This window comes from Meriones unguiculatus, chromosome 2, assembly GCF_030254825.1.
Source record: "Meriones unguiculatus strain TT.TT164.6M chromosome 2, Bangor_MerUng_6.1, whole genome shotgun sequence".
Lineage (NCBI taxonomy): Eukaryota > Metazoa > Chordata > Mammalia > Rodentia > Muridae > Meriones > Meriones unguiculatus.
In genome coordinates, this window is record NC_083350.1 from 46,210,214 (window position 1) to 46,227,871 (window position 17,658).

At 42.2% G+C, this 17,658-nt stretch overlaps 1 protein-coding gene across 3 annotated transcripts in view; it reads left to right on the forward strand.

Moving 5' to 3' along the window:
* Prelid2 (PRELI domain containing 2) overlaps positions 1 to 17,658 on the forward strand; it is an 82,145-nt gene that overhangs the window by 58,721 nt on the left and 5,766 nt on the right. For all 3 annotated transcript variants that reach the window (XM_060377339.1, XM_021650736.2, XM_021650735.2), the window contains exon 6: positions 16,864 to 16,933. In XM_060377339.1, coding sequence (XP_060233322.1) covers positions 16,864 to 16,923 — 60 coding nt within the window. In that variant the 3' untranslated portion in view covers positions 16,924 to 16,933. The remainder of the gene's footprint in view (positions 1 to 16,863; positions 16,934 to 17,658) is intronic.

Consider the following 17,658-nt stretch of genomic DNA (forward strand, 5'->3'; position numbering starts at 1 on the left):
TCTGACAGCTCTATTTTACTGCACGCACACATATACCTATATGATTTAAATCTATATTCAACATATGGAGTAAAGCACACCACATTTGTCTTTCTGAGCCTGGCTTTTGCTTACCACAATGATCTCCAGTTCCATCCATTTTCCTGAAGATGCTTTATTTTGTTCTTCTTTATGGCCAAGAAAAGCCCTCTTGTGTGTATGAACCGTGTTTCCTTTTTCTAGTCATGTGCCGAATGAGCCCCCAGGCTTCTTCTTTCCTAACATGAACTGTAAACAGTAGGCATGGATGTGCAAGTATTCTGTGGTGGGATGACACGGGAGACAGAGCACTTTACATACATCATCTTATGCAGATGGCTCAGCACTTGTCTGTGGTGGGTATCTCATGAGAAAGGTGAGTTACTCTGCCTAAGATCACACGGGTGAAAGGTGTCGTGCCATAGTCAGATCAGGCGGTTAGATCCCAGTCTGAACACAGAAGAACATCCATGTTTTTAATATGAAAATTTACTACTGTGTTTCTGTTATCAAAACTTATGCTCTTGGTCTTAAGAGTGCTGGAGATTGAGGGCAGGGCCTTGTGTATGCCAAGCAAATGCTCTGGCACTGAGCTATACTCCAGGCCTAGAATAAGTGGCTTTAAGATGGAGAGCCATCTCCTCCCTTTGATTTTACTTTCCTAGAGGCAACTCCTTTATTTCTGCCATTGTAACAGATATCTCCCAGAGATCCTGAATTCCAAATGAGCTAAATAGACAGAAGAGTTGTCCCCCAACTTTGAGGATTTTACACAAGTTTTTCCATAAGAGCCAGAATTGCTTTCAATGCTTGGTTTTAAAGGTAATTCCTTTAAATACTTTATTTAATCAAAGGAATGAATATTAAATACTTTTTTAATCAAAGGGAAAAAAGTTAACATCAAGGACAGGTTTATAACTTTATGGTGTTCTAACTCTCAGGAGGCTGAGGCAGAAGGATTTCAGTTTTAAAGCCAGCCTGGACTGCATAGCAAGAGCCTGTAACAAAAACAAAATGGAACAAAACAAAATAAAAATAAGTAAACAAACAAACAAAAACCAAAACAAAACAGCAACAAAGCCAACTAACTAGCCAAACAAATGTAGTCAGTAGTCATTCATGTTTAAATCTGTATGGAAAGATTTTGCTCATTTATTTATTTATAAAGATTTATTATGTATACAGTGTTCTATCTGCATGTATGCTTGCGAGCCAGAAGAGGGCACCAGATGTCATTATAGATGGTTCATGATGGACAGAGATGGTGTGAGGAGTAGGGAATGCATCCCATGGATCGAGACTTCTAAGTGGATATGGATGTTTGGTTGTGGGGCAGTCTTGGGTGGGGTGTGACTTAATGTGAGACATGAACCTTGATTAACGGTGAAAGAAATGTGTTTCACATGAAGTTCAAGACAGGAGAAAGAAGACTATGTACAGGTTACATTTCCAGGCAGTCAAAATTAAGGCAGATGAAGTTGTGTCAGAAGATGGAGGAAGAACTTGATAACAGAAGCATACCGGAGACTTGATGCTTGTCTGTGGGGAAAAGGAGTTGTGGAAATGACAGTGCCAGGTGTCCTGTTTGGCCGTACATTTCTCCAAATCAAATGGGTCGCTTTCAACCCTCTGCTGAGGATTTTCTTTCTAGTTTAGAAAATATAAAGTCTTTCCCAAGTTTTAGATTTTATGATTTGGACGATGTATTATTTTCTGTTGCAAGCTGTGAGAATTAAATATTCTCCTTCTGGAGAGAGGAAGATTAATAATGTGAAGTGGAGTATTGGAGTCACTGTAGCACTTAATGTTATGCAGTCACACCTAAAGATTTGGGGGTGATTAATGAAAATAACAATGAACCTTACCGAAGAATGTATCAACTACTGTGGGAAACATATCAAAGTTACATATTGTATCTGACTGCTCCTATTTAAAGAGTATTATATTTGAGATAATTTGTAGATGTGATTAGATATTGACTCATATTAAAATTCATGACATTTTGTTTGGGAACAGGACTGAAATATCTGATTTGTTTATCGGAATTTTCAAGCCACAGTCAATAGGGAAGGGGGAGAAGCTCTTGGTACCAATCCAACATTGTAATCGGGTTTTCATATTCGCGTCTGAGCTTCCAGCCTTGCCAAATTCTAGACTCCTCTGCTTGATTGCCTTGAATCAAATGGAGGCTCTGTTTCTTAGTTACTGTGTGGGTTTGGATGGGATGTTTAATGTCTCCGAGCTTTGGTGTCATCTTCAAACACAAATAACAATCTTTTAGGGCAGATGGAAGGTAGAAGAGGTTTGTTCTGGGAAGGTTCTCACACAGTGTTTGGCACACAGCATGTGCTAATAAATCTTCCTTATTGTTATTTGGTGCTATTCCAGTTTTGTAGATGAAGGTAGCTCTAAATTGAGAAGAATTGGGCATCCGATTAAAAGATGCTTTGTTGTGAGAAAAGATTTCTTTCTGGATGGCTTTGCTTAGTGCCTCTCTTATATTATGATGAGAAAGCTGGATACAGATAGCTTCCCTTCCCCTCTCCTGCCTCCCCCTCCGTCCCTTGCTCTTTCAGTTTTTTCTCTCCCTCCTTTCCTTCACAAATGATGCCCATCCTATCGTGTTCCAGTGTAGGTGGGATTCAGCAGCAGATACTCCTCATAGAGTCTTTATTTGATCCCATAGAATATACCTTCTCATGGCAGTGACAGACAGGCAGCGTATTGTGGACGCTTGAGGGTTGCTGTATGAATGCTATAAAGGCAGTGGGGCCTGGTGTTTTGATCTAGACTGGCTGGGCTGGGTGAGCAGGGGTGGCCCCAGGAGCAGGTATTATTCTCTGAGGAAGACCTAGGGATATTCCCCAGAGAGAACAGCCAGTGAGAAAGAAGGCGCAGATGTGTCTCTGAGTAGGAGGCTGTCCTGTGAGTCATGGACGTGGTCAGAGGAGAACACAGAGGGATATGGCTGGAAGATTGGCATGGTAACAGACCAGAAACTTCCTGGTGAGCACAGTGATGGCCACAGGTCATGCTGGGAGTTGAGGCAGCCAAGTGTTAGTACTCTGTCTCTTGGTCATGTCTTCACAAGTCTGTATCCTTAACAAAGTGATTCTGAACAAGTTCTTAACAGAAAAGGGGAGTTGAAGGGTAATGTAGTTTACAAAGTCAATTTGATGACATTTTTTTCCATTTTTTTATTATTTTTTTACACTTTATTCACTTTGTATCCCCCCATGGGCTACATCTGTGCAGGGGTTCTGGGTTATCTCTATGAATAGTCCTTGGTTGGAGTATGAGTCTCTGGGAAGTTCCCTGTGTTCAAAATTTCTTGTTCTGTTGCTCTCCTTGTGGAGACCCTGTCCTCTCCAGCTCTTACTATTTCCCAGTTCTTACATAGAATTCCATTCACTCTGCCCAACAGTTGCCCATCAGGCTCAGCATCTGCTTTGATAGTCTGTAGGACAGAGGCTTTCAGAGGCCCTCTGTGGTAGGTTCCTAGGTTGTTTCCTGTTTTCTTCTTCTGATGTCCATCCTCTTTGCCTTTCAGGATGGGGATTGAACATTTTAGTTAGGGTCCTCTCTTTTGCTTAGTTTGTTTAGATGTACAGATTTTAGTGGGTTTATTCTATGTTTTATGTTTATATGAGTGAGTATATACCGTGTGTGTCTTTTTGCTTTTGGGACAACTCACTCAGGATGATCCTTTCCAGGTCCCACCATTTACCTGCAAATTTCATGATTTCCTTATTTTTCATTGCTGAGTAATACTCCATTGTATAGATATACCACAGTTTCTGCATCCATTCTTCAGTTGAGGGGCATCTGGGCTGTTTCCAGCTTCTGGCTATTACAAATAAAGCTGCTACAAACATGGTTGAGCAAATGTCCTTTTTGTGTACTTGAGCCTCTTTTGGATGTATGCCCAGGAGTGGTATGGCTGGATCTTGGGGAAGCGCTATTCCTAGTTGTCTGAGAAAGCGCCAGATTGATTTCCAGAGTGGTTATACAAGTTTACATTGCCACCAGCAGTGGAGAACGGTTCCCCTTTCTCCACAACCTCTCCAGCATGTGTTGTCACTTGAGTTTTTGATCTTGGCCATTCTCATGGGTGTAAGGTGAAATCTCAGGGTTGTTTTGATTTGCATTTCCATAATGGCTAATGAGGTTGAGCATTTCTTTAAGTGCTTCTCTGCCATTCGATATTCCTCTACAGAGAATTCTCTGCTTAGCTCTGTTCCCCATTTTTTAAATGGATTGCTTGGTTTTCTGCTTTTCAGCTTCTTTAGTTCTTTATATATACTGGATATGAGTCATCTGTCAGATAAAGGGTTGGTGATGATTCTTTCCCAATCTGTAGGCAGTTGCTTTGTTTTGATGATGGTGTCCTTTGCTTTATAGAAACTTTTCAGTTTCATGAGGTCCCATTTATTGATTGTTGCTCTTAGAGCCTGTGCTGTTGGTGTTCTGTTCAGGAAGTTTTCTCCTGTACCAATGAGTTCTAGGGTATTCCCCACTTTTTTTTTTTCTAGCCGATTTAATGTGTCTGGTTTTATGTTGAGGTCTTTGATCCACTTGGACTTCAGTTTTGTGCAGGGTGATAAGTATGGATTTATTTTTATTTTTCTACATGTAGACATCCAGTTGGACCAGCACCATTTGTTGAAGATGCTATTTTTTTCCATTGAATGGTTTTGTCGTCTTTGTCAAAGATCAGGTGTCCATAAGTGTGTGGGTTTATTTCTGGGTCTTCTGTTCAGTTCCATTGATCCACCATTCTGTTTCTTTGCCAGAACCATGCAGTTTTTATAACTGTTGCTCTATAGTACAGCTTGAGATCAGGGATGGAGATACCTCCAGAAGATCTTTTATTGTAGAGGATTGTTTTAGCAATTCTGGGTTTCTTGTTATTCCATACGAAGTTGAGAATTTTTCTTTCCAGGTCTGTAAAGAATTGTGTTGGCAATTTGATGGGAATTGCATTAAATCTGTAGATTGCTTTTGGTAAGATGGCCATTTTTACTATGTTAATCCTGCCAAGCCATGAGCATGGGAGATCTTTCCATCTTCTCATATCTTCTTCTAATTCTTCAGAGACTTGAAATTTTTTTCATACAAGTCTTTGACTTGCTTGGTTAGGGTTACACCAAGGTACTTTATGTCATTTGTGGCTATTGTGAAGGGTGTTGTTTCTCTAATTTCTTTCTTAGCCCTTTTGTCTTTTGTATACAGGAGTGCTACTGACTTTTTTGAGTTAATTTTTTATTTGGCCACTTTGCTGAAGGTGTTTATCAGCTGTAGGAATTCCCTGGTAGAGTTTTTGGGGTCACTCATGTATACTATCATATCATCTGCAAATAGTGATAATTTGACTTCTTCCTTTCCAACCTGTATCCCCCTGATCTCCTTCAACTGTCTTATTGCTCTAGCAAGGACTTCCAGCAGTATGTTGAAGAGATATGGAGAGAGTGGGCAGCCTTGTCTTCTTCCTGATTTCAGTGGTATTGATTTAAGTTTCTCTCCGTTCAGTTTGATGTTGGCTATAGGCTTGCTGTATATCGCCTTTACTATGTTTAGATATGTGCCTTGTATCCCTGATCTCTCCAATACTTTAAACATGAATGGATGTTGGATTTTGTCAAAGGCTTTTTCAGCATCTAGGGAGATTATCATGTGGTTTTTTTCTTTCAGTTTGTTATTATGGTGGATTACATTGATGGATTTCCATATATTGAACCACCCCTGCATACCTGGGATGAAGCCTATTTGGTCAAAGTGGATAATATCTTTGATGTGTTCTTGGATTCGGTTTGCAAGTATTTTATTAAGTATTTTTGCATCAATGTTCATAAGGGAGATTGGCCGGAAATTCTCTTTCTTTGTTGAGTCTTTGTGAGGTTTAGGTACCAAGGTGACTGTGGCTTCATAGAATGAATTTGGTAATATTCCTTCTGTTTCTATTTTGTGGAATAGTTTGAAGAGAATTGGTGTTAGCTCTTCTTTGAAGGTCTGGTAGAATTCTGCGCTGAAGCCATCTGGTCCTGGGCTTTTTTTGGATGGGAGACTTTTGATGACCGCTTCTATTTCTTTGGGGGATATAGGACTATTTAATTGATTTACCTGGTCCTGATTCAGCTTTGGTACATCAAATTGATCAAGAAAATTGTCCATTTCATTTAGATTTTCAAATTTTGTGGCATATAGACTTTTGAAGTAAGTCCTAATGATGGTTTGGATTTCCTCAGTGTCTCTAGTTATGTAACCCTTTTCATTTCTGATTTTGTTGATTTGAGTGGTGTCTTTCTGCCTTTTAGTTAGCTTGGCTAAGGGTTTGTCAATCTTGTTGATTTTCTCAAAGAACCAGCTCTTGGTTTCATTGATTCTTTGAATTGCTTTATTTGTTTTAATTGATTGATTTCAGCCCTGAGTTTGATTATTTCCAGCCATCTACTCCTTTTTGGTGTGTCTGCTTCTTCTTTTTCTAGGGTTTTTAAGTGGGCCATTAAATTGCTTGAATGAGCTGTCTCGAATTTCTTTTTGAAGGCACTTAGTGCTATGAACTTTCCTCTTAGCACTGCTTTCATTGTGTCCCACAAGTTTGGGTATGTTGTGCCTTCATTTTCATTGAGTTCTAGGAAGACTTTAATTTCTTTCTTTATTTCTTCCCTGACCCAGCTGTCATCTAGTAACAAGTTGTTCAGTTTCCATGTGTGTGTAGGCTTTTTGCTATTTCTGTTGTTGTTGAGGTCCAGCTTTATTCCATCGTGATCAGACAAGATACAAGGGATTATTTCAATCTTCTTGTATCTGTTGAGGCTTGCTTTGTGACCCACTATGTGGTCTATTTTGGAGAAGGTTCCATGAGGTGCTGAGAAGAAGGTAAATTCTTTTGTGTTTGGGTGTAAAGTTCTGTAAATGTCTGTGAGGTCCATTTGATTCATGACCTCTGTCAGAGTTATTGTTTCTTTGTTTAATTTCTGTTTTGTTGACCTGTCCTTTGTTGAGAGTGGGGTGTTGAAGTCTCCCACTATTAATGTGTGGGGATCTATATGTGGTTTGAATTTTATCAATGTTTCTTTCACAAATGTGGGTGCTCTTGTATTTGGGGCATAGATGTTCAGGATTGTGATGTCTTCCTGGTGGAATTTTCCCTTGATGAGTATGTAGTGTCCTTCCCCATCTCTTTTGATTAATTTTGGTTGAAAGTCTATTTTAGCAGATATTAGAATGGCTACTCCTGCTTGTTTCTTGGGTCCATTTGCTTGGAAAGTCGTCTTCTAACCTTTTACCCTCAGGTAGTGTCTATCTTTGTGCCTTAGGTGTGTTTCTTGTATGCAACAGATTGCTGGGTTTTGTTTACATATCCATTCTGTTAATCTGTGTCTTTTTACTGGAGAGTTGAGTCCATTGATGTTGAGAGAGATTAATGACCAGTGGCTGTTAGATCCTTTGATTTTGATGTTGGCTGTGGTCATAAGGTTGTGTGCTTGGTTGCTTTTTGTTTTACTGTAGTAAGGTTAATTATTTCCTGTGTTTTCTTGACAGAAGCTAATTTTCTTGGGTTGTATTTTCCCTTCCTTTGTCTTCTGTAATGCTGGATTTGTGTGTAGATATGGTTGAAATTTGTTTTTGTCATTGAATATCTTGTTTTCTCCGTCTATGAGGACTGAGAATTTTGCAGGGTATAGTAGCCTGGGCTGACATCTGTGTTCTCTTAGGGTCTGCATGATATCCGTCTAGGCCCTTCTAGCTTTCATAGTCTCTGTTGAAAAGTCAGGTGTGATTCTAATGGGTTTGCCATTATATGTTACTTGTCCTTTTTCCCTTGCAGCTTTTAGTATTTTTTCTTTGTTCTGTATACTTACTGTTTTGATTATTATGTGGCGGGAGGATTTTCTTTTCTGGTCAAATTTGTTGGGTGTGCTGTAGGCCTCATGTATTCTTATAGGCCTCTCCTTTAACTTGGGGAAATTTTCTTCAATGATTTTGTTGAAAATATTTTCTGGGCCTTGGAGAAGGGAGTCTTCTTTTTCCTCTATACCTAGTATTCTTAGGTTTTGTCTTTTCATATTGTCTTGGATTTTTTGGACGGTCTGTGTCAGGAATTTTTTGGATTTAACATTTTCTTTGACAGATACATCGATTTCTTCCATTGTATCTTCTACACCTGAGATTCTTTCTTCCATCTCTTGTAGTCTATTGGTTATGCTTACCTCTGTACTTCCTGTTTTCTTCCCTAAATTCTTCCTCTCCATTATTTCCTCCATTTGTGTTTTCTTTAATTTTTCCAGTTCTATGTTCAGGTCTTGAGTTGTTTTGTTCACCTGTCTGATTGTATTTTCCTGTTTTTTTCTTTTAGTTCCTTCAACTCTGTTTCTTTTATTTCTTTCAGTGATTTAATTATTTCTTCTCTGAAGGCTGCAAACTGTTTGGCTGCATCTTTCTGTATTTCTTCACAGATGGCCATAATCTGCTTGTCTTTAACTTCCTCCATTTCTTTATGGATAACCGTGATCTGTTTGGTTTTATTTTCCTCTAATTCTTTATGTATTTTATTTGTTTCCTCTATTATCCTCTTCATCAGCATAGATGTAAGGTCATCTTCTTGATTTTCTATTATGCTGCGTTGTCCAGGGCTGTTTGCCCCTGGATGGCTGGGTTCTGTGTTTTGTTGGTTGAGCTTTTATGCTGACCTCTACCCATTGGGCTGTTTTAGGTATTGGCTGTTAGTTTCTGTGCTTCCTGGAGTCCTGAGTTAGGGAGAATCCCCTTGGCCAGAAGATGATTTTTCCTGAAGGAGTCCTCCTCTGCTTTTTGGGTATGGTCACTGTATGGCCAGTGTTTCTCAGGAATTGCCACTACTCATCTCAGGTGAATAGACCTGAGTAGTAGCTGTGGTTTTTGTTAGGCAGGGGGGGCTCTCCTCTTACCCATAGAAGTTCTCAAGACAGCTGCTCCACTGCTGGGTTTCTCGTTATAAATTTAGTGAACTGCTGCTGTTGTTACAGTTTTCCAGGTACAGTCCTCTTGAAGAACCTGCTGATTCCCTAGCTGTGGGGTTTTCTCCCAACAGGGAAACTCAGTCTGTTATCCTGGGGCACAAAGTTCTGTCCGGGAAAGTGAGAGGAGCGCCCAGCAAGTCTCTGGGCCAGAGGCTGAGTGCTCCACTCTGGGCCTGGAGAATGTACACCTAGATTGAGTTGGTTCCTGGGGGCCCTGCTCTGGTCTGGAGGCTGGTTACTGAGGGCTCCACTCTGGTCTGAAGGCTGGGTGCCTCACTCTGGACCAGAAGCTGTGTGTCCCTGTCTGGGATGGCAGCTGCGGGCACTGCTCTGGTCCGGACGCTGTGGGTGCAGTCCTCTTGAAGTACCAGGGATTCCCACAGTTTTGTCAGTCTAGCTAGGGATAACTGGTTGATCCTTGGCACAGTATCTGAGGGCTGCTGTAATGGCTCTCTGGCTTTTGTAGGTCTGAGGATGCCTCTGTGTGCCCTAGTGCCCTAGGGGTACTCAATAAAGGCGGCTGAGCCCAGTGCTCCTGCCTGCAGTAGAAGGCTAGAGCCTAGAGTCTGCATGGATCCAGAAAGTCTTTTGGTGCTGGGTGTCCTGAGTGTTAGACCTGATGATCCCCCCCACTGTGGGGTTTCCTCCTGCCAGGGACACCCAGTCTTTGCTTTGGGGACCACCGTTCTGTCTGGGGTGGTGAGTAGAACCCACAGGCACAGATGCCCTCTCGTGGCTCTGCCTTTCTGGCCTTTGGGAGTCTGGGTGTCTGCCTAAATTGGGTAATTTTCCAGAGACCTTTTCAGGGTGGGGGTGTCAGCTGAGTGCTCTGAGATCAGACCAGCCGTTTCCCTCCCTGTGTGTTTACACCGGACAGTGAAGCTAAACTCAGTCTCTGGTGCCCTGGGGCCCACAGTTCTATCTGAGGCGGCGAATCAGGTGTGCAGGCAGGTCTCTGTGCCGGTGCCTGGGTCCCTGGCTCTGGCTCCTGGCTGGCTCCTGGAGCACCTGTGGAACACGAGTCTTTTCCAGGGGATGTCTGGGTGACCTAAGGTCAGTCCCAATCGTTTCCTGCTCCGTGTGGGGTTATCTATCGACTGGAAAATCTAGTCTGTGATGTTGTGGGCCCACAGTTCAGTCTGGGACAGTGACCAGATCACGCTGGTGTGTGGCTCTGGGCTGGTGACCAAGTGCCTGGCGGAGCCGGGATCTCTTCCACGGTTTAGTCAGGTGAGTTAAAGCTGATTGATTCCCCCACTGTGGGGTAGCCTCTCACCTGGAAAACAGAATCTCTTGTGTTTCATGGCCGCGAGTTCTGCTTGCTGGTCACTGTGCGGATCCTGCTGTGCTGCTGCTCAGAATGAGAGTCCTCCCGGCGCCGCCATCTTGCCGATCAATGGTTTTATAATGCAAATTTCAGCATTGAATAGTATCTCTCTTTCTCCGTATTTGTTGAATAATCCAGATTTCCCCAGACCTGGTGTGCGCTGCTGGCTCTTTCGGAATCATCCCTTCTTTTTTTCTTCCTCTCATACTTTCATCCTTTCCTTGTTTTGTTCCTTCATCTCTGTGGCAGCTCTTGTGATGCTGAGCTTCCCACCCCAACTTCAAGGATGAGGTAGCTGTACATCAGCTCATCCCAAACTCATTGTAGCATTCACAAGTTGTATGTTGATAAGTTTTACAACCCATCAGCATTGAGCACCTACTGCATGTTAGATTCTACCCGGATACTGGGATTCAAACATAAGCAAAGTTATTTACCTGGCTGAGAACTTTGCCATCTCATCTAAAGTGAATGCAGATTGTTGATTGGTTAACTAGTGGATTCATTCATTCATTCATTCATTCATTCATTCAGTGGACAGTTATGATGTGTTTTCTGTGTCCCAAAGCTGTGTTCTTCCACAGGATGCATACTTGTTTGCCTGTTATTATTATTCTGTGTGTGTTGAGGGTAGAAGTTGGGCCTTGGGAGTATCACATGCCATGGTGTGTGTGTATGTGTGTGTTCATGTGTCTGTAAGACAGAATGACTTTGTGAAGTAGTTCATCACCTTTTGCTTTTGTTCTAGAGATCAAACTTGGGTGGTCAGGACTGCATGGCAAATGTCTTTATCTGATAAGCCTCATCATCAGCTTCCCTTCCCACTCTCTGTCCCTTCCTCTCTTTCAAGACTGGCTTTCATGTACCTCAGGCTGATCCTGAACTTGCTATGTAGCCAAAGATGACCTTGAATTCCCCCCTCCCACTATCTCCTAAATGCTGAGCTTGCAGGCATGTGCCACTACAGGTGGTTTTTAAACAGTGCTGAGGATGGAGCTTTGTGCATGCTGGTAGCCAGCTAAGCTATGTCTCCAGCCTCACAGGATTACAGGAAGATTTAGAGGAAGCACAGCTATTTAATTATGGGGTGTTTACCATAAACTAGCATTTTAACACTAAGGATTGTGGTAATCAGATTAGACATGATTTTATCCAAATTTTAAAACAAGCTCATGTTGGTGTCTCTATTCAAAGAGGAGGCAGTTGAGATATAGAAAATTTTAAAGCTTGCAGTTTCCCAGCAAGCTTGGATATAACTCAAATGTCTCCAGTAGAGTCATTAGCCAATTGCAGTGTCATTTGTGGCTACATAAGAAGGAGGTTTTTATGTGCTATTGTCTCTTCCAGGAAGAAGTGGAGCTAAGGAGGAGAAAGAGTGTGGGTATAAGTGGGGCATCAGGAGCTTGAAAGGTGGAAAGAATAATCATCCTGTTTCCTTCTCCTTTCTGTCCAGTTTCCTGTGGTAACTGAGTAACAGTGAAAGTGCTGTGTGCATCTCCCTGCTCCCATTCCTTTCCCCCGTGTTCCCCCTCTACCTTCTCTGGTACCAGTGACTCATAACGAGACTGGGTAGTTTACCCATGTCTCTCCTTTTCACGCCCTTTTTCTTCTGTAAGTTACAGCACTTCTCAGAGATTGTCTCACTTTTCAGTTTTTCATTCTTCTATGAGACCATGACCTCTGGGTGCTGCTGTCTGTAGCCTCATGCACACAGTGGCAGCTGGTACTATGGATGGCATCTTAATTAGGGTTTCTACTGTGGTGATGAAGAAAGAGTTTATTTTGCTTCCACAGCACAGTCCACCATTGAAGGAAGCCAGGGCAGGAACTCAAGGCAGCAACCCAGAGGCAGGAACTGAAATAGAAGCCATGAAGAAATGCTTTCTTATTGTCTTGCTTCTCATGGCTTGCTCAGTTTTTTTTTTTTTTTTTGTTTTATACATTCAAATTCTACCTGCACCACCTACAATGGGCTGGGCCCTTCTTCATCAATCAAGAAAATATTCTAGGGTTGGGGATTTAGCTCTGTGGTAGAACGCTTGCATAGCAAGCACAAGGTCCTGGGTTCTGTCCTCAGCTCTGGGGGGAAAAATAAAAAATAAGAAAAGGAAATATTCTATAGGCTTACCAACAGACCAACCTTATGGAAACATTTTCCCAAGTGAGGTTCCCTCTTTTCAGATGACTCTAGCTTGTGTCAAGTTGACAAAAATTTAGCCAGCACAGGCAGTATTTGCTCTAAAGCCATGAACCACAAGAAGGAGTTATCTCCAGTGGGGTCTTTGACACCATTTTTTTTTTTTATCACTGTGATAATTAAGTGAGCATCTCCTTTATTAAGAGCTCTGCATGGGCATGCCTTTGGGGAACTGCTCGGATGTTGTAATTTTGGTAGGCTCTACTATGACTCCCTTTGGAGCCTCCCAGGTAAATCAGAGCTTCTTAAGGGAGTGTCAGCCTGATTATAAAATAAACACCCTGTTTGGATTTAGCCACCTTTGGTTCTATCTCTCCTGGAGACAGGCTTTGATCTTGCAGCAATAATCAGCGAGTTCTCAGGAATGGAGCGTGCTCTTTGTGAAGGGTTTTGAACCTGAAAGTCTCCCAGACTGGAGAATGAGAGTGCATCGCTCTCCTGGCTTTAGGGACATGTGGCCGTGAGGTGGCTTATGTGCCTGTGCACTGACAAATGGGGAAAGATAGCCTAGTGATATAGGAAATAAAACATCCTGAGGGTAGAGAAATGATGAGATCAAGCGGGTTTATGCTTTGTCAGTCCGAAAAGCTTTTAAGGTATATCTAAAAGGTGGATGCACTTAATGTTTGCTCCATATGGAGGCCTCATTGTGTGATAAGGGGTATAAATTTAGGGTCTTTAAGCAGCTCTCGGGACATGAGATTTGAGTGTTAGAATGAACTTTATTTGAAAGTACTATCAACTGGGCTTTGATTTGTCCCCTCCTTACTAAAGAGGGGTGCCAAGTAATGACTGCCATACCTGTTAGGATTTTTTTAAAAATTTACTTTGTAAGCCTTTTTCTTGCCTTCACTCTCCTCTTTCTAAATCTGTTATTCTTAAGAGTAAAGTCGTCTAAGAAGGGAAAAGAGGGAAAGAAAAATCAACTGTCACATTGTGAACATAATTGATTCAATAAATAACGTCTTTGAATTCCCAGGGCAAACCTCAGAATCTTTATTTGTGTCAGTTAGTGGCCCAGTAAGTGGTGGGGGTCTTAATTTAGATGGATGAGATGGATCGTGGGTTAGTTCTGCCTTCCCAGGGAGGAATGTGCTTTACTTGTTTTAAAGACATATCATCTGGATGTGTACTCCGAAGAAGCTGAAAACGAATTTATGTGGCAGTTTTCATTCTTCCTGGAAAACAAGAGGACATTTAATTATTTAGTGGGGTTGTTGGAACAAGGAAAACTTGAAATGAGAAAGAAAATTCCTTGTAAATTCTGTCAGGGCAGGCACTTTATCTTAGCTGTTCACCATTTCCTATCCAATTCACATAGTAGGCACACAGTAAATATTTGTCAGATCTGTTGTTGAATTAATGAGAACAGAGGTGAACACCATCTTGGTCTGCTTCTGAGAATTTGTTTGGATTTTATCCTTCCAGCTTTTTGCACCCCTGGTCCCTACTTCTTCCTCCCAATGCTTTAGGGCAGTGGGACTTTTTAAGATTTATTTTTAATTATGTGTGTGTGTGAGTGTACATGCATGTGAGTGCCAGTGTCTGAGGAGCAGTCCTGAGGTATCCAGTGGAAAGGCTGTGGGCTATAAATACGGTCCAAGTCTTCTGATTCTGATGACTTTGCTACTGGACTCGTGGTTCGCTGCACTGGTTCATCTGATGAGCCGTGCTTCTCTACCTCTGCATGGACCCTTTAATGCTGCTTCTCTCTAAAGCTGCAGTGTTATCTGGGGTGATGGCCCTGGCACAACTGGAAAGACCTTCAGGATCATATCTCATTTGTTCTGCCTTGGTATTAAGGATATTTGTATGTATGTGTGCATGTGTGGACATGAATGTTTGTATATGTGTGTATGTGTTTGTGTAATGTATGTATGTGTATATATGTGTGTGTATGTGTATGTGTAAAAGGAATTTTTATTTGCCTGTTGTCTCAGAGGCTTACTGCTGCCTTCTGCTCACCTAGGTCTAGTCCTGGAGGCTTCTGGCCTCCATACAATCTAACCTAGGCCTAGGACGTTTTCAGCCTCTGAGACTTACTGTTTAATAAGCTCACCCTTTCTTCTTCTTACTGAGCTCTGTGCTGGCTGGTTCAACTTAGCTGTTCTGGCTCAAACTCCTCTCCCAGCTGACTTACTCAATCTGGCTTTTCTCTCAGCCCCTGATTGCTCTGCTTGGCCTCCAACTAATGCCAGCAATCTTTTCTAATCTTCTGGTTCCTTCTCATTCTTTGGCTGATTCAATCTTTACCTGAGTTCTCTCTCTCTCTCTAACCTGTCTCTCTATTAGTGTCCTGGTAAAAAACTGCCTCTTCTCTCCCTCGTTGCCCCTTAAGTGGTTTCCCTTTCCTCTTCTCGTGAGAGTTGAGTGTATGCCCTATTCTATCAAGTTTTTCTCTGATTCATTATTGTTTCTACCAATCAATTAGACATCACTTTAAAACATGGTGCTTCCTTCTACAAACTAACTTTACCTTCATTGTTTGGGATTAAAGGCATGTACTATCACGCCTGAATCTATCTAAGCTTTTCTTTACCTGAAACTTGCTCTATACCAGGCTGGCCTTGCACTCAGATCTGCTTGCCTCTGTCTCCTGAATTAAAGACATGTTTGTATTCCAGCCAGCCTGAACAGACCTAGATGATCTCTGGATGTAATCTCTTGCCAGAGCAGCCATGTTCTGAATTAAGGGTCTTTTACATCTGTGTTTGTGTGTGTGTGTGTGTTTGTGTGCATATGTGTGTATGTTTGTGAATGCATGTGTTTGTGTTTGTGTGTGTGTGTGTGTGTGTGTGTATGTGTGTTGTGGGTGTGTACATATCTTTGTGTGTGTGTGTGGTGTATGTTCATGCTCATGTTGGGTATGCATATGTGTATCCAAGATTTACATGTATATGCATATATATGGAGGCTAGAGGTTGCCGTAAGGCAACTTTACCAATATTTTCTCCCACATCTTTTTGAGATGGGTCTCTGGTTGAATCTGGAACCCATGGATTTGACTAGAATAGCTGAATGATGAACTACATATATTCATCTGTCTGTCTCTGCTCCCTTGCTTCCCAGTGATGGGAATATAGATGTGTGATTGACCTGTTTTGTTTTGTTTGTTTGTTTGATATTTGGTCTTTTTAAAGAAATGAGTTAGGAGTTTGAACTCAATTCGTTTTATTGCTACTATTTCATTGCTCAGCATTTCTAGTCTCTGTGAACAGCAGATCCCTTTCCTTCTGGGCTTTTCACTCTTTAAGACCCTACCTCACAGTTATGTCTCAGCTCCATCTTTGTACATGAAAGCTATTCTCTTGCCTGCAGACCTGATCTGTGAAGTAGGGCAGGGGGATCTTTTGTCTTCTTTCCTCCTGGTAGGCAGGGTGGTATGGGCAGCCATGGAAAGATCAGTGCAGAAGACCAGTGTGTGTGTGGCTAAAACCAGTGTGGAGTGCCTGCGTGCTTTTCCTGGCATCACCACATTAGAGCTTTGGGCACACACTTAACCCTCTTTGAACACCTGTGTTCTAACTAGGAAGGCAGCTTTGTCTGTTTCAAACAAGGTGTCAGAAAGGTGCAGATTTGCATGTGGAGTATGTTGGAGAGGGCTCTGGGCTCCAGGGAGCATCTCTGCACCGAGGAGGGAAGCGGGGGAGACCAACTATGACACAGCTGCAGCAAAGAGCTCGGCTCTGCCGTGTGGAGTGACGGGAGTGCAATACTCTCAGAGTTGTTTGCAGTTGAGAGAAGGGAGCCATTGCATCTTCATACCCACCAACCATAGGCTATGGGCTGGCCCCGGAGAGGGGGCATGACCTCAGGTGATGATCCGCCTTGGCTGAGAAGTCCTTGTGCCTGCAGCAGGCCATAATAGGCCCTAGCGGAAAGAGGGCCTTCATCTTGGAGAGCATCTCAGTGGGGTATGGCAGCACCTGCTACCCGCACCAACACGCTTGAACCTTGGCAGGGAAACCAGCACAATTCTCAGAGTTCGGCAAACATTTACTGTCGCCATTATCCCAAGCCTGGCAAGCTGTGCCACTTGTGAGACATTGCTTACATTGGCTTGGGCTGCTTTCTAATGTTGCAAGCAGATTCTAAACTCTGCTCTGCCCACCTCCCAGATAGCTCCAAGAGCATATGGAGAAAGCAAAAGGGGGGTTTGGAGTGAAATATTACAATAGTGTCAGGCATGACTGAGCCCTCTCTTCTGCAACGGATATATGGTTGGGACCTGGATTCCCTGGAGGGGAAAGGTTGTGATAAATGTAACGGTGCTTGTCTATGAAAGATGGCATTTTGATTTTTCTTTCTTCTCTCCATAGGGAATTAGAATAATGGAGATGCTGCTAAAGGAACAGTGTGGTTCCCCCTTAGTGGAATAAAGAATCGTCAGTAAGTATCAAAAGCAAAATCAGAATTATTTACTCAAGCCGTGTTTTCATGCTTATAAACCTGGCATTATGAATCAGCCTCCCTGGGCTATTCACGCTGTACGTTTCCCAGTGATACCCATAGAATACTATTTCACAGGCATTTTGTTATCTGCTCAGCAGCTTTATTTGCTTGGCTCTCTGATTTTTCAAAGCAGGTTTGTACTGTGTGCAGAGTTACAACTGCTTTCAAATCGCTAAAACTGTTCAGTATAATCTACCATGATTGAGGCCCTTGAGGTGGCAGAGATTTGTAAAGGCAGCTCTCAGGATCAACTGAGGCTTACCGTTTTTGTTCTCAGAACAATAAGAAGAGAGACTTAAAGCTGTAATTGGGGCAGGAAGGATCACAAGCAAGGGATGTGTTGATTGGCCAGTAAAACAAATACATTTTACTAATCTGGAAACTAATCTCCAACACCAAAATACAAAATTCCTTCAAATATGCAGCTTCCTGAATTTGTGAATAACTTTATTCCTGACCTTGTGTGGTGGGTGGTAGTCCAAACAAGGTGAACTAAAAGTATTGTTTGTGTGTTATCTTCAGGCTGTGAGTAGACAGTCTACATGAAAAGGAAGTGAATTTAGTGTTCACACTTGGGTTCTAGCTCCAGGAGATCTCATTAAGTATGTGCAAATATTCCAGAAATACGAAAAATTCACCAGTCCAAGATATTTCTGGTTCCA